The sequence below is a fragment of the Passer domesticus genome, chromosome 3, assembly GCF_036417665.1.
Source record: "Passer domesticus isolate bPasDom1 chromosome 3, bPasDom1.hap1, whole genome shotgun sequence".
NCBI classification, from domain to species: Eukaryota; Metazoa; Chordata; class Aves; order Passeriformes; family Passeridae; genus Passer; species Passer domesticus.
Genome location: NC_087476.1, coordinates 75,451,242 through 75,467,046, shown reverse-complemented (window position 1 = coordinate 75,467,046; position 15,805 = coordinate 75,451,242). Strand labels below are relative to the sequence as shown.

At 37.7% G+C, this 15,805-nt stretch overlaps 1 protein-coding gene across 5 annotated transcripts in view; it reads right to left on the bottom strand.

The window, feature by feature from the left end:
* The window catches only part of PDE10A (phosphodiesterase 10A), a 194,349-nt gene that overhangs the window by 37,253 nt on the left and 141,291 nt on the right, over positions 1 to 15,805 (bottom strand). For 4 of the 5 annotated variants that reach the window (XM_064414063.1, XM_064414059.1, XM_064414060.1 and 1 more), the window contains 5 exons: positions 12,496 to 12,651; positions 9,820 to 9,870; positions 7,940 to 7,998; positions 5,368 to 5,419; positions 1,670 to 1,812 (listed from right to left, as the gene is read on the bottom strand). In XM_064414063.1, the coding sequence (XP_064270133.1) occupies positions 1,670 to 1,812; positions 5,368 to 5,419; positions 7,940 to 7,998; positions 9,820 to 9,870; positions 12,496 to 12,651 (461 nt within the window). The remainder of the gene's footprint in view (positions 1 to 1,669; positions 1,813 to 5,367; positions 5,420 to 7,939; positions 7,999 to 9,819; positions 9,871 to 12,495; positions 12,652 to 15,805) is intronic. The other variant, XM_064414061.1, reaches the window with a different exon arrangement.

Genomic DNA, 15,805 nt, shown 5'->3' with positions numbered 1-15,805 from the left:
TTATATGGATTTTCCATGTAGACTTGAGAATGACTAGTCTGCTTCATGACAATCAAACAATGCCATGGTACTAAGTCCCTTAATCACCACAAGGAAGTTAAACACAACAAATATATTCCTAAATTGTACCGGAAAAATCTGTATGTCTGTCTTGTGAGTAAATACTTTTCAATATTTCAACATTAAGCAGTTATGACATAAAAGCAGAAGATAATTTATGAAGAAAAATGCATAAAAAGAATCATACGTGGAACACTTGGAAGTCTAAATGTACCCTGATACTGCCCTGGTGCCCAGTATTGAAGTTAGTGATAAAGCTGTCAAGATTTCACCCTGACTTTAAGTTATATTTTTCTGTTGCTTCTTATGACAGGTACATCACACCAACTTAAGACTCCTTCCTGATGGATCACTCAGTGTCACTTTCTTACAGATATGTAAGTTGCACTTCACTTTCAGTATACAGTACCTGTGAAATGGCTTACATCCTTTCACTTAGAATCAACATTTCAATAACATACAGAAAAGACAGAAAGATATAAGCCAGAAAAACAATTATCACAAAGAAGTATGAAAGTGCATGTTAAAGTAGGCCACCTTCTTTAATTTACATCACCTCCTTGCTTGTCAGTATGCAAATTACACCAATTTTTATTCCTTCCATTCTCAGTCACACAATGGCAAGTGGGAGTAGTTTTGTCTAAAGGAGTCTTAGTGAAGACACGAATCACATATCATATTGGTCCAGAAATTTAAAAGTATAAGGAGGAAATGAAAATAGTTCTGATAAAAATCAATGCTGAATACTTTAGGAAAATTTTAGTACAGGATACTCAGTCATAAAATTCTTTATTTTTAAGAAGATGAAAATCTGAAACCTGTATGCCTTTGGAAATTTTCGTCTGGTTCTATTAGGGAGTCATAATTTTTAAAAAGTGAAAAACACTATATTTACTTTGTTGTTAAGCTTCTTTCATTAAAAAAGTGCATAAGTGTAAAAATTAGGTACCTGTGATATGAAGCAGAAATACACATAACTTTTAGACAGAGAATCCTTTCTAGTGATTACCAGACAATATACATTTTCAAATTCACCACTTCAAGCATTGTTCAGTATCACAATTAATTGTAAGTGTGAAAATCTAAATTCACATGAGAAAAATAAAATTAAATTAGCGAGCTTGAAATCTTCAAAGTGAATGACCAATCCATACTCAATTCTACATTTGCCTAATCCATCCATAAGAAGTACAAATTGTAATTTCCTTGCTTTGGATGTGCTGGAATCGCACAAATTTTACTTCCTCTTGGGAACCCTCTTGGGAAAAAAAGTCCCCAGCTGGCAGACTATGGATTAGGTGCACTATTACCTGCACCTTTACCTACCTCAGGATACCTCTTTTTTTTTCCCAACATGATTTCCAAAAGGACCGCCTCCGGAAGACGGCATTTCCAGGAGTGACGTTATAGCTTCAGAGACGCTGTTTCGATGGCACTGCAATGTCATTCCCAGAAGTACTACCTTCTGGAGGCGGGTCCTGGTGGGAATGATATCACAGTATGACAAGTATTGTCAGGATACCTGCAGATAGGCACAGAAACTGGGTAATAAAATGCCTGCACATCCATAGTTATAATGAAACTGCACTCTTCTGCTAGCTATTCTTACCTTATTTCTTTGGTCTTCTTGAAGACAGGTTTTCCATCATTTTCTTCTCCAATATCAAAAAGGTCTGAATACAGCTCCTTATTTTTGTGGTCAACCTGGAAGAGTGCACACCTATCTGCATTCACCAGGTTTTTTGCATATATCTACAGACAAAAAACAAAACTAGAGTTAACCGTCATGAGTTGTATTACCTCCAGTCATTTACCTGATAAAAATATACATCACTGTATGATAAAAGTTTTGAGAAGCTATCCAGTATGGAAATCTGTTTGAAGGAGAATTCTTTTAGGATACAATTCAGAAGCAAAATCTTGAATTCAATATTTTCCTCTGTAAATTTGCATGTTCTCTTCAAGAAATTCAGGAATATCTTCAGAGACTTGAATGTTTCCCCCCAAAAATAGGCTTTCCTGTTTAATTGTTTTTCAAGGCCTTCCAAAACAGTACCTTTCTTCCCTCTATGTTCAGATATTATTCACATTAATCTGATTTTAAATAGATAAGTTAGAGCAAGATCTAAGAACAATTCTGGCTTTTTGCCTTCATCATCAATGCAAATATATTGGTATTTAATAATCCAGCAAAGACAGACGTAACATAAAGTGTAGTGTTTTCTTCCTAAAAAGCTAAGTGTGCCTGTAAAAAACAATGACCAAATGAGCCTTGTAGGTCCCTTCTAAGTTAGAAATATTTTGTGACATTCTGATTCTGTCATTAGAGGTATCATTACGGATTGCCCTATGCAAAGAGATAGGAAATGGCTGTACCCTCCCGACGTCAGGGAAGTATTTGCACAAGGGCTGAGACTTAGAAATTGTGCATGAACTAACCAAAGCCCAAAGGTACCAGCCACAGCCAAGGAAGTACCACAGTACAGCAACAGACTTGCATGGTCTCTCTTTGAACCAACTAGTTTTATCTCAGCAAAAATAACTCCCAGAAGCACTGGTTGTCAGAACAGAATTTTGTCTTGGGAACACAGCAGCTCTTCACTGAAGTATTTCTAAGACATACAATAGTCTTTCTGAGAAAAAGAGGGAAAAGTGAGACAAAAATCAAACAAGGATCACTGTGTTAAGATGCCAATATTAAGATGCACAAGAACCTTCTCTATCCAATTCAGATAAGTCTCATGTGTTTCTTATTTGCTCAGAAAGTACAGTAACTGCATGGTAGAGTAGGATCTGAAGTGGATCTCTCTCCACTTTTTATATAACACCTACTTAGTCATTCAGCTACAGAAAGAGGCTAACAAAATCTTGGTGTACAATGCATGCAGTTGGTATGTTTTAAGGATTCATAAGATTTCCATATGAATAATCTTCCCCACCCCTTCTCTCTTGTTTTCCAAAAATAGAAACAAAACAATAAAGTATTTAATTTCACGCTAATGCAGACGGACAAATATTCAGCAGAAAAAAATGCGTATGAGATGAAAAATCATTAGCTGAGAGACTCTAGTTCTATGCCATATGAGGGGAACTGCACAGATACCATCTAGCCCAAGTCCAGAACTTTGAGGGTCCTCCCATACAGACTGAATATGTATTCAGGAAGATTTTGTTGTCTTCTACTCCATTTACTCCATCAGAACAGAAAAGTCAGGGAGACTGCAATCTAAGAGGTAAGATTTGTGCAATTTTTCCCCTTTAGAGCATTAAGAAATTTAAAGACCTTAACCACTTGGATTACTTATTGTTTTGCTCAAAAGAGAGTGAACAGAAACTGCCAAAAGGACCAGGGGTCCAGTACATGCTTCTATTCAGACACTGTATCAGATTTCTTTGTAGAATCTACAGCACAATGTTGATTTTATACAATTAATCTTTTGTGGTTTAATACATATGACTCGAGAACTTACCTTGGTCATGACTCATGCTTTACATGATTAGTTAATCAGTATTAATTGAGAAATAGTTAATGGGATGAGAGAGTTTTACTTCTATAAATCCCTTGCTCAAATCCTGACTAGTGGTTGAAAAAGAGTATCAGTACAAAAAGTATGTTTTGCATTGTCAGTAGGGAAGCCAGGGACCACCTTTTGCATAAGCTGCTTATAACTACTCAAGCATAAGGGAAAGAAAATTTGTAAGGCAACTCAAACTTTTACTTCCCTTCCTTGCACTTGCATTCAAAAACACCCTTATATCACTAGCTTTGCTAAGAGATTTTGATGGAAATAAAATTGAAAAGAATGGAAAGAAACACACATATTTTTTTCTTTAGTATTGCAGGAACAAATCAAACCATAAGTGCAACCACCAAAGGGTGAAGTAGTGAAAAGAAGTTTCTCAGTTTCTCAGAAGAAACTGAGTTCTGGTCTTTTCTCACAGTGGGACACAGAATACGCTACATCATGATAAAATCATGCTCCCATAAAAGGGAAATAAATGTACAAACTCATAATTCAGATAATTGGCTCAAGAAAGAGACAACAGCTACAGCTTTAAAGGAAGCTGAGTATGAAATGTCACACAGGTTAAACACAGAATCATGATGCAGCCAAGTGTTGGAAAAGATGATGAAAGAGTAAGCATATTTTACTGCCAATTGTGTTTTCCACCAGATCTCTATTCACAGGGAAGAACAGTGAAGAATATCAATATTTGTTCTTAATGCCATATGTTATGTTGTACCAGTTCTTTCAAATCCTAAGCTATTTTTAAGAGGTTCATTTAAATTGGAAAAGTCAATGTTCAGAAATGTGTCCTATGTGCAGAATTCTTGACTAGAATAACACAAGCACTGCAGAATATTTTTCATTTCCATTTATTTAGAAACATTCATGTTTCTAAATAAAACCACTTTATTGTTGTTTGCTTTCTAACATTGCTGTCTTTGAATAGTCTAGCTAAGAAGATCACTTTGGAGACTGGGGCATGCATCTGAGCACTGTTTGAAAGTACTTTTTTGAATGTGCAAATTTTAAACAATGGTAGTCGCAAACCTGATTCAGGTTTACACTTAGGAAAAAGAACTGCAGAATGCAGTTGTGCATAAAACTAAAAAGCATAATTCACATACCAAACACTCAAAACATCAAAACATTATAAATAACCAGTTCACCCCCATTGTTATAATGGATATAATTATTAATTCAAAATTTATTTAGAAACTCATAAACTGCTTCTGAACAGTACTTTAAGTCATTAAATAGATATTTCAATGGGAAGAACTAACCACTTGACTTTAGTGGTTTCTATAAAATATTGAGACTGTCACTCTCATTATGGGTGTAGTTTTCCAAGGTCTTACCAATCTCATTCAACAATTGGAGAAAATACCCTAGGAGTAATTTTTAAACTCTATCCCCTACTACAGACAGTAACTTCTTCAGCAGCGATTTGTAGCATGTAGTGAATTGAATTTAGGAAGAAGGAATCAATATAACATGCTGAAATAAAAAGAAAACCATAAGACTTTCTGTTACAATTTTCAAACTTTCTCAGAACACAATAGTAACTATTTAGTTCAGACACAGGCCTGTTTCAGTCCTTAGGAAAGCTGTGAACAGAAGTTGTTGCAAAAATGACAAATCAAGCCATCCTTTACCACCTTTTCTGTACAGACATGTTTATACTGTTTGTATTATGTGTTCATTACAAACCGCTCATATATTTCAATAACATAATGTCTTCAAGGGAAGGAGAATGAAGAGCTTTAATACCTATAACTTAGAGGTGAAAAAGACAACTTACCATTATATGTTCAAGTAGAGAATCTATTGCAACTATATTATCAAAATATGTTCTGCAAAGAAAGAGAAGACAGAACATTGGCATTTAGTCAAACACTTCTCAAATTAGCGTCAGGGGCTCTTGTTTTACTATGGCTTAACATGGAGCCAGAAAAAGTGAGGACAAACCTCTGCACCTTGAAAATCACTGACTGGCTTGCTACAGCACAAGGGAATTAAGAAATGGTCCTAGCTCTGTTCCCTTGAGCCATTATTCTACAGAATTGAGAATATTCTTTATTATACATAGAATTTTCTCTGTAGAAAAAGGAAAATACTACCAAACATTGCCTGCCGTGAACTGAATAGGCTCCTGCTGAGCAATACCAAGAATGCATCAAAATGCTTTGGCACCTCTAACACACTGAAAATTTTAAAAGTGGAAGAAAAAAGGAAAAGAAAAGAAGTAGAAAACAACAACAACAACAAATTATTTCAAAATATCAAAAAATTGCTAAAGCCATGTTATATTATCTAATCCTTAACATTAGTTCAAAGGCAACTATTTAAGAAACTCTTAATGGGTTTTCTCTATCAACACCCGTTGAAGTTGAAGAATGGAATGATATCATAACTTAAAAAATAAAAAAGAATTTTAAAAAATCTCAGTTTTTCAGCAAAGTGGTAACTGTTCAAGGACAGTCAAGAACATTGAAAGATAAAGGTAAGTAAAAGAAATCTAAATCTTCCATATGCTGAGAATCAATAATCATCAGATTACAATGTTCCCAGCAGACAAAAGGCATTGTCTCGTGGCCTTGAATATATACACAGGTCTGTTCTGTGGAAAGGAGATATAAAATATAGTGGTCTGACATGGGACCTGGTGAGGGTGGAGCACTGAACACTCTGCCCTTTCTAAAATGTTACAGAACATGTCATGGTGACATTGCACACTAACAATTTCCTCATTGAAAAGGAAATTCTCCTTCCATGTTAGAAAAGATAAGAGGAAACAAATTATTTTATTGCTGATACAAGTCTGTGCCTACGTGAAGTTCATAATGATATTATTAAATAATATCCCAGTTTTGTGTCTTAAATACAAACTTTCATTTTTTGTTGAAACTAAAAATCTCTAACAAATGATAATGCCACATGAGAATTATTTTCTTATAGAAAGGCATAAAAAATATTTGCAGTACTTATTATTTTTTTATCTTAAAAACTTAAAACAATTACAAAATTCTTTAAAACAATCTCAGTACTATGCCAGTCCAAGAAAAAAATTAACAGTCCATAAATCTGGATAGATTAATATAGTAATATAGGTTTTTGGTAAACTAGTTCAGTATGGATTTTAGCAACATAAAAGCACTCTGCAAAGGAATATAATGATGCAAGACTTTGTAAGAGTGCCCTTTGGGAGACATGCTCTGAATTATGTGGAAATTTTAAAAAAGTCATCCTGAGGAAAAAGTACGGGAAAACATCTGGCTACAAGCAGTTTGTCTTCCTTGCATGGGGCAGAGTCCCTCCTGTAGTTTATTACTTTCCCTTCCAGCTGGGTCAGTTTGGCTGCCTACATTCCTAAGCAATGGCATAGGAATCTAGGACATCCCCTAATCTCATCAGCTTGAGAATTGTTCATCAAGACTCACAGAAGTGTTTGCAGAAAATACAAGACATTTCATTTTTCCACAGTATCATCACTACTTTGTGATGCACTTTGAAATTTTTCTACCAACTAGTTTCATAAAACACTGTTAAGCACTCCAGACTGATTTACCAGAAGTACAGGTCTGGTTTATCTTTTAATTTATGGGTTATCCTTGCTATTTAAAGATTCTTATAGCAGTGACAAACAAAAAGAGATGGAGGAAGAGCAGATCACCTAAGACACTAAACTGATTTTGCAAGTGTAAGCTGAAGCTTTCACACTCTTTCTGTGCTTTCAAAATAATCTTGCCTTATAGTGACAAGAATTTAAAAGCAAACATATTGCATGCAATAAAAGTCTTTGAAAACTAAAACAGAAAATGTATGGGAAGAGCAATCATGTAGCAGACCTGATTCTTCAAGAATTTAACTCTGAAATCCATGTATTTATGAATACATGCATTCATGTCCAAAAAATTGTTGGGAGAATAGGGGAAGCCGAAGCACACAAAACAACTTTCTGTGAAGTCCTTTCAAGCCTTTTAAAATTGCTATGTGACACCAAGCCTATTTTTCACTTCTAAATAGGAGGTCACATTTAACTTTGACAGAAGAGATGGGAAAAAAGAGGAAGACACTCCATGCAAAAGACCACAAGAATAAACAAATTCTGTAAGGTATAAATGAATGTCACATTTTCATCTGCACCACCATCACAAAAAAAGAATTATGGAAGGTATACACCAATGCCACACATACCACTTGTTCTTGTCCCTGTGCTGAAGTTTGCCCACCCTCTGAATTGTGCCTTTGCACCTGCCTGTAAGCTACGGTAGCTTCCACTACTGCTACTGAGTGAACACAGGTAGATTGGAAGAGCCACGCTAGAAAAGCTCATCAAAAACTCATGAGATTATCTTTCAAATCACACTTACTTCGATACATCAAGCAAGAAGTCATTCAGTTCAGTCTGCTTGGCAAGGCCCCGGCACACCTGGAAGCACAGATCATAGAACCATTTGCTCTAGAACACTAATGTCAGAGGGAAACTGAAGTCCTATCCCTTTAATTTGTATGGAAAAATTTGTGTGTATTTGTGTGAATTTGTGTGTGTACATACATATATATACATATATATATGTGTGTGTGTGTGTGTGTATATATGTATACACACACACATATACATACACATATCTGATACAGCACTGTGTAAAATTAAAGTTGAATTTGTGTGCTGGGTTTCAATCTTAGCTATCTAGCTACTGAGTTAAAACTGTGAAACACAAGTAAAATCCTTCCTAAGACTCACTTAAAGCTGTTGGTTTCTACACTTGTTCATGCCGTCTCAAAGCATGTCACTGACTGTAATTATGGAATGAACATTTCTTATCCAGACCTTCAGATCTTCTGAGAATGTTAAATATTTTGTTTCTCCTCTCCCTTACCACATTTTTGCCCCTTTTCTCCAGGCTGCAAATTCGCATACAGACACAACTGTAGTCTGACATCAGACAAGTTTAAGTAAGCTAAGCAGCAGATGATATATGCTCAGCTTAGGGAGAAATCAGCATGAATATGAATAAAGAAAATAGTATGCATACTTCTTTTTAGAAGCAGAATGTTAGATGAAGCAAAGCTTTCAACTGTATTTTACTTCAAGTATTTGCAAACTCAGTATCTGAAGCACAATTGTACATTTGTATATTACTAGAGCAAGCACTGAGGCCAAAAGTAAAACAACCTCTACTGCTTGTACATTTTACACTCACAAAAATATCACTTTGAACTAGTAATATCTTTCATCTGTGCAATGTAGATACAAAATGCCAGATCAAAACTCTTGCATTCTTCTCATGCAAAAAACTTGGGAAAAGCAAGGCTTCTGCTTAGAAGAAGGAAGATAAATAAAAATGGACAAGCTTGAACTTCACTTTCCCTGTTGTGTTTTGTTAGATCTGAAAGACTTCTCAATCAAGGAGAGAGTAATTCTTACATAGATGAAGCTACAACTGCATGCAATTGCAATTCTACTAGTGTGCCCACTAATTCTGTGCCCACTAATTCTGCCTAGATGGGAAAGTCAGTGACTTCCAGCATAAAAGCAGAAAATATTAGAGACTACAAGAGAAAAGCAGGAAGCTTTCTGCATGTCTTCTGACAAGTATGTGAAAGACACCTTGAAAAAAAGAATGTCATTAATTTCCTCCTGGGATTTGACAGAAGAATCTATTTTAGCATCTTCTCTGAGTTGACAGAATATGTTTAGTTTCTTCTGCTAGCTGAAGTAACAAAACTATTAGCAATGCTGCTGGGGTTTGCTGGAGCAGCTTGACACTGAAGCTCCATTAGGCACCCAGCTAGGGACAGCATGAAGCATCCTTAGTGGCAGTAGTTAAAGGAGCTGGCGAGGATGGCTTAAAATAGGCTTTGCTACCAACACTTCATAATTTCAAAACAAATACAAAAGCAGGAGGAAAGCAACCAGTTAGCCTAGCAGTTGCCTTTCCACAAGAAAAAGAAAACTAAACAACCCTGCAAAGTTGTTAGGATAAATCTGCTTTAATCATTATTTATCTACTTTGTTCAAATTTCTTTCCTTTAGTACAAATATTGTTTGTCATTTGATCCATGACTGCAAGTGAGGAAAACTAATTCAATGAACACCAAAAATGTTAGCATAGTTTTCCAGGTTCAAGGAAAGGCTTTAATCAATGCTTTAGCAATGACGTTCACTTAAATTTGATCACAGTCCATGCTCCTACTAAATACATTCTGGAAGACAAGATCCACAATAAAAGAATGAAAAACCACTCACTTGTACTTGATGTATTGCTACTGAAGCCCATGCAAGATTTGCTGTTGCAACCTGCAATAAAAGAGAAGAAACTCTCTCAGAAGAAACCTTGAAAACTGCACATCAGTGACATGCCTCTTTTCTCTACCTACCTGCTAAGCAAATTGACTGAGCTGCTTTAGACAGTCAGGCAGTAACAATTTAAGGGAAAACAGTTATTTTGCAAAAGTCTCAGTGTACTTGTGAATGTTTCAATTTTAGAGCTTACCAATGGATTTCAGAAGCAGAATTGGGCACCCATCAGCTCAAAAATACAACATCAAAACAAACATAAGCTGAAGGCTTTAAAAATTACACTGTTGAAAGGCATCTGCCATAGAAATAAAATATGCCTTTCTGGGGCTGTATCTCTTCAGCAGTAGCTACTTCCAGCTGCAAACAGACACTGTTTCTCTCATTACTGTTTTGGTGGCAGAAGAACCAGACCTGATCCTTCAGCTCAAGTGTTTGAAGTATGACAGTTTCCAGGCAACATTTCAAACAACTGTCATGTAAACTGCAGCTAACTGTGATGTGCTACCATGCATAATCTCCTGTCCTTGAAGCACAGGAGCTTTATAGGAACACAGGGAACAGAAGCACAAGAGGTGAGCTTTTGCATGCCCTCCTAAGGTATTTTTTATTTTATATTTTTAAACAGAACACTTTGCACACATTTCATAAACATTGCTAATGGCATCCAAAGGCTGTATGAAACCTGAAAATGAAAAGAAAGCTTTAGAACACTCAGAAAGTGACCTTAAAATATTTTAAATTTACTAACAAAATACATTCATTTAGCAGCTAGTGTTTTCTAAGTAGAATATTCATGAACTTTAGCTACAGAAGCTATTTCATATAACATTCATATTTTCATAAAACAATGCATGTCTGAGACTTATCTGAATTGTAGACTGATTAATGTAATAGGACAATTTTAAAAATTAAATACATTGTGTGTAGGCTTCAGAATTAATGAAGCCTGGTTTTGTATGAATGCCTGTTCTTTGTTCTCTGAGCAAAGACAGTGGCACCACCGCATTAAACCCCTACCCTGACCTCTGTCTACCAGTGAAAAAATACAAGGTGTGACAACAAGTGGCACTGACTACCCAACTAATATACACATGTAAACATCAGATGAATGCCAGCGTATTTATCTTACTGATAAACAAAATACACACTTGACAAATGCTTTTTTCCTTCTTTGGGAGGACTAGTTTTAGTATCTCTTGCCTGAATATCTTATGTCCTTTTCATACAAATAATTCCTGCTCAGTATAGCTAAACTGCACCACGGTGTATCTCATACCACTGTTGAGACAACACACCTGGCTAGAATTCACTCCATTTTGTCCTGTGTTCAAGTTCCCTTCTCTGGGGGGCAGCACAGAGAGAAATTCATCTTTACATCAGAGGCATCTTAATGGCACATAATGGATCCTCACCCTGACATGAGAGCAAAGATGCACTTTGAACACCTTTAGTATAGCAACAGCCTTTGCAACACCTGCTCCATTTTCAAATCCATTTGTATTTGGCTAACAGCTCCTAACTACAGATTGACAAATGGACATGTATGGACAACACAGCTACACAGGACTTAGATGAACAGAGTAATGCATGCAGAACAGTCATGGAAAGGGGAAGATAAGTATGAATGAGAATATCTGCATAGGGAAGCATCAGAAGTTAAAAAAAGCAGAGGACAGCTTTATGAGCATCACCTACACTGGCAGGTCATCCAGGTACCATAACTTCTATACCCAGTTTTTATGGGCATCTAAGTCAGGAGACAAAGGACAGTGATCCTGACAACTCACAGGGATGGGAGAGGATAGAGAGAGTCAAAAGTGATCAGCTCCTAAAAGCTAAAGAAAAGCCTGACCCAAAACCAGCACATGGTTGTCAACATAGAAACCACAGAGACTTGGCAGACAACATCCCTTGTCCTTCTGTTGCAAGGAATTCAGGAGGGACTACCTGGATACGTGAAACTGGAAATACCACCTAGACAGACACATCTTGATGCTGGAGAGCGTGTGGCAGTAAAAACATGGATGCAAAGATCAGAAACCTCTTTTGCTTCACATTTGATTTAAAGTAAAATCATTTTCCCCGCCTGTGAGACCCAGCACTGAGATTTGATAACCATTGCTGTAACATTGCAATACTCTGCTTTACGATAGGGCTCGTTACTTAAGCCACACCAAAGAGTAAACTAAAATAAATTTTTAAATCTTACCATAATGTAAAATAAAGCTGCACTGGAAAGTTAAGATTGAGACTCAGGTTAACTGAGCATTGTCTTTTTTTATATAAAGTGATTTTGGGTTTTGATGTTTGATTTACACTTACATTTCATTTACCTGCCCTGTGTTAATTTCTCTTGAATTTATAATCAATAAGGAAACTTTGAATCTGTTTATCCGCAAAAGAACACAAGGTAAAATTCTTGATGTGTCCCTGTATATTTTGCCTCCTCTGGCTGAAAATACAAATCACTACCTATTTTCTTTTTAATAAGAACAAAATCAAGTATGAAAAATATATAAACTCATGAGAAGAGTGAGAGAAGGAAGTCTGGAGCGGCGGGAGGGATGAGAATAAAGTCCTGACCATGGTGGGGAAGTAGGTAAAGAGTGCACATGAGCTCACCTCTTGGTGACTGTGGTGGAAGGCTTCTTTGCCCCAGTGACGGTAAAGCTCCAGGATACCAATCAGGTCACCAATTGCCGTGACAATTGGTAAACACAAAACAGATTGGATACGGGTCCCCGACTCCAGTCCAGTACCTTTGGGAAATCGCTCATCCTAGAAAATGCAAACATAATCTGATAAAATGTAAAATCTGATAAAACATTAACATCAAAGACATACTGATGTTTTCCTCCTCCTCCTATCTGAGCAAATCTGCAGAAAAATCACAAAAGTCACTAAAACTCATCTCTCAGCATAACTTCTACACAGTAGTAAGATATCTACTAAAAAATGCAATTTTGAAGTCTCAGCATTAATTTACGTATACAGATAACCTTATTGATGTAAGGTCAGAATTAGCTGTGATATTACACACAGCTCTGAGTTTGTTTATATAATGCTTTTTTCTCTATTCTCACAGGCAGGAAAAACAACACTTTATTGCTAATGCCAGTCCAGATTAAATAAAAACCCAAACAAGCAACACTACCACCCTAACATCCTTCCCTCCAAAAAATCCCAAAGAATTTGTAATCACAATGAGGACTGCTCAGATCTCAGTATTAAAGAGCAGACAACAGTGCTTGCAAGAAAACAAAAATTGAAACTTGAGGCTAAGGCTTTAGGTTATACAGTTATAATCCTCAACCAACTTTTGAAGATGAAAATGCATTCCCAAAAAGTTACACATAAGAGTAAGCAATCTTCTTCCTTTTCTTACATGTCCTGAATAAACTGGTGCAAAAGAAACAGAAACAAATGTTAAAATAACCCTACCAGCTGCTATATAAGGCCCAAACGCATAACTTTCAACCCTCATAGAGAATGTTCAAGGCTTTATAGCTTCATTTCCCCATGTAGGAAAACTGAGGCAGACCTGAGAAAGCACCTGAATGTTACAGTTAGGAGGGCAGTCACTGCCCAGGGTGAAGCGTGCAAGACCCACTTCGTTGCACATCGGTCCTTCAGTACCTGATTCATACTAGATGCTCCCTGCAGCCTGTGCTTAGGCAAGACAGACACCCCTTCAAGGCCGATCAAAATCTCTCACTTTTCAAGGAAAACAGCAAGTAATCTCTACCTTAATAACTAAAATAACAATCAATTTGAACAAATGACACACAAACAAGAGTGGGAAACACTTTGAAATATGAGCCTTCTGCTTTCTCTTTTTAGTTCTGTCCTCCTGCTGAGAGCTTTGTGACAAGCTAGCTCCGAGCTGAAGCTCACAGTGAGATCAATTTGACCAAGATAGAAAATGAGGGAGTTGCTATCCCAATTAAACTGTGTCCTTGGCCCACGGATGAAGTAATGCACAGACACAGGTGGTGGAGCAAATAGCCTGGGAAAGTGGAATAGTTATACTAAAAACAGCACGTAGTTAGCTGATAGCTAGTTAGCCAATGGTGAGCTGGGATTTTGCACTATGCATGAGCTAATTAAAAGGTGTATAATAATCGGTGATTCGGGAATAAAGACGAGACTTGTCGATCATCATATGGTGAGCAAGTCTTCCTTCTCCATCAAATGGCTGACCCCGACGTCGACGACTACGGACGGACACGGCTGCCACGGATGGGGAAGTAGGAGTGGGTCTCTCTGAAGCAAGGGGGGGGACGGCAAACGAACCACTGCGTTCGCGGCCCTAGGAGCCATATAGGTGGTCCTAGCCTACGTGCTGCCGAAGTCTGAAAAGCCTTGCAACAGCGCTGATTAGAAATGGAAAGGCAAGCAGCATATGATTTATTTATGTGTTTTTTAAAAAAGCAGCAGATTAAGGACATAGACTTGCAGAAAGAGCTCCCACAGTTGTTAGCTTACGGGTATGCACAAGGAGTTTCTCAAGATCCTTGTACAGTACGTGAGTTAACAGAGTGGCTTAAGTTCGGGACCATGAGGGAAACGCGTATGGTGGCGGCGGTGCCAGCGCTGTGGCAGCGGAGCGGACCGAGCGCTGCGGCGGCGGCGTGCTCGGTGCCGGCGGCGGTTACGCGCACCGCGGGTCCAGTGACACGTACGGTGACAAAAACTCGCACGGCAGCTGTCCGTGGGGAAAGCGCACAGATCGCGAGGGGGGTGCCGGCCAGGGCCAAGCCGGCCAAAGCGAGACGCGACAGCCGAATAGGTGCTAGCGGCGGCGGACGCGCACCAGTAACGCAAAACCCGAAAGCTGGAACTAGGAGGGCTTTTTCACTTTTTGCAAGTGCACAAAAGCACCAGCGGTGTGGGACATGCTCCCGCTGGCTGCGGGTGCTGGCGCAGAGCCAGGGGGAACCAGCCCGAGCGGAGATCCAGGCAGACCGGAGCCCAAAGGAGATCGGGGCTGCGCGGGTCCGGGCGAGGGCGTTCCTTTCCACACCCCCGGGATAGCGCAGACTGAGGCTCTGCTGGAGCAGGCAGGAGACGGGCGCGGGCAGACATTCCTCAGGGCACCGCCCTGTCACAGCTGCCCGGCAACCAGCCCATCGCAACAATTCTAACAAGTGTCTGAGAAAAAACAAGTCAGGAATTTTCTTCAAGGTCAGGACAGAAAACTTCTGAAACTTCACACAGTGCATCATACAGCAGATGTTATACAAGGCATTTCACCCAACTGTTCCACAGACTTTACAATTAGTTTACCAGTTTTTTTTGTAAATGTGTTTGCTTTTCTAAAAGTGATTGAGTATTTGGGTTTGATGGCTTTAAGTTTGATGACTTTATTACCTTTCCGTTGCCTGAGGCGAGAACAACCTTTTTAGGGGGGCAGAGTCTAAGTACACTTCTAGTTTCTATTTGGAGTACATGTGAGAAGATTTAAACTGTAATGTTTCTGTATACTATGGTTTTTATGGTCTTTGCTCTCTTCTATTCATTAAGAGATGGCATTAGATAAATGGATATAAATGTGCTAATTGTTTTTGTACTGTCCTTATTTTAAGTGAAATTATTTGTGTTTAAAATTATCTGCCATCTTTCTCAGTTTTGTTTTAAAATATTTATTCAAGATTTAAGGTTTTAAGAATTGTTGATGTTGAGTTTATAATCTTTGTTATTTTTAGTTTTTGTAAGTAATGCTGATAGATAGTGATTGTTGTTAATACTAGATGAATACTTTGGGAAGGTTGTCTTAACCCCTTCAAGCACTTCTTGTTAGGGAGTTTTTAGATTTTTTTGATGAGAATTGTTGTTGGTATATTGTAACATTTGCAGGCTTTTATGTGTTTTCCTTTCATGTGTTTTTCTATTTTTTTTTTGTGTGATCACCTGCAAGACACATGTCTCTTCA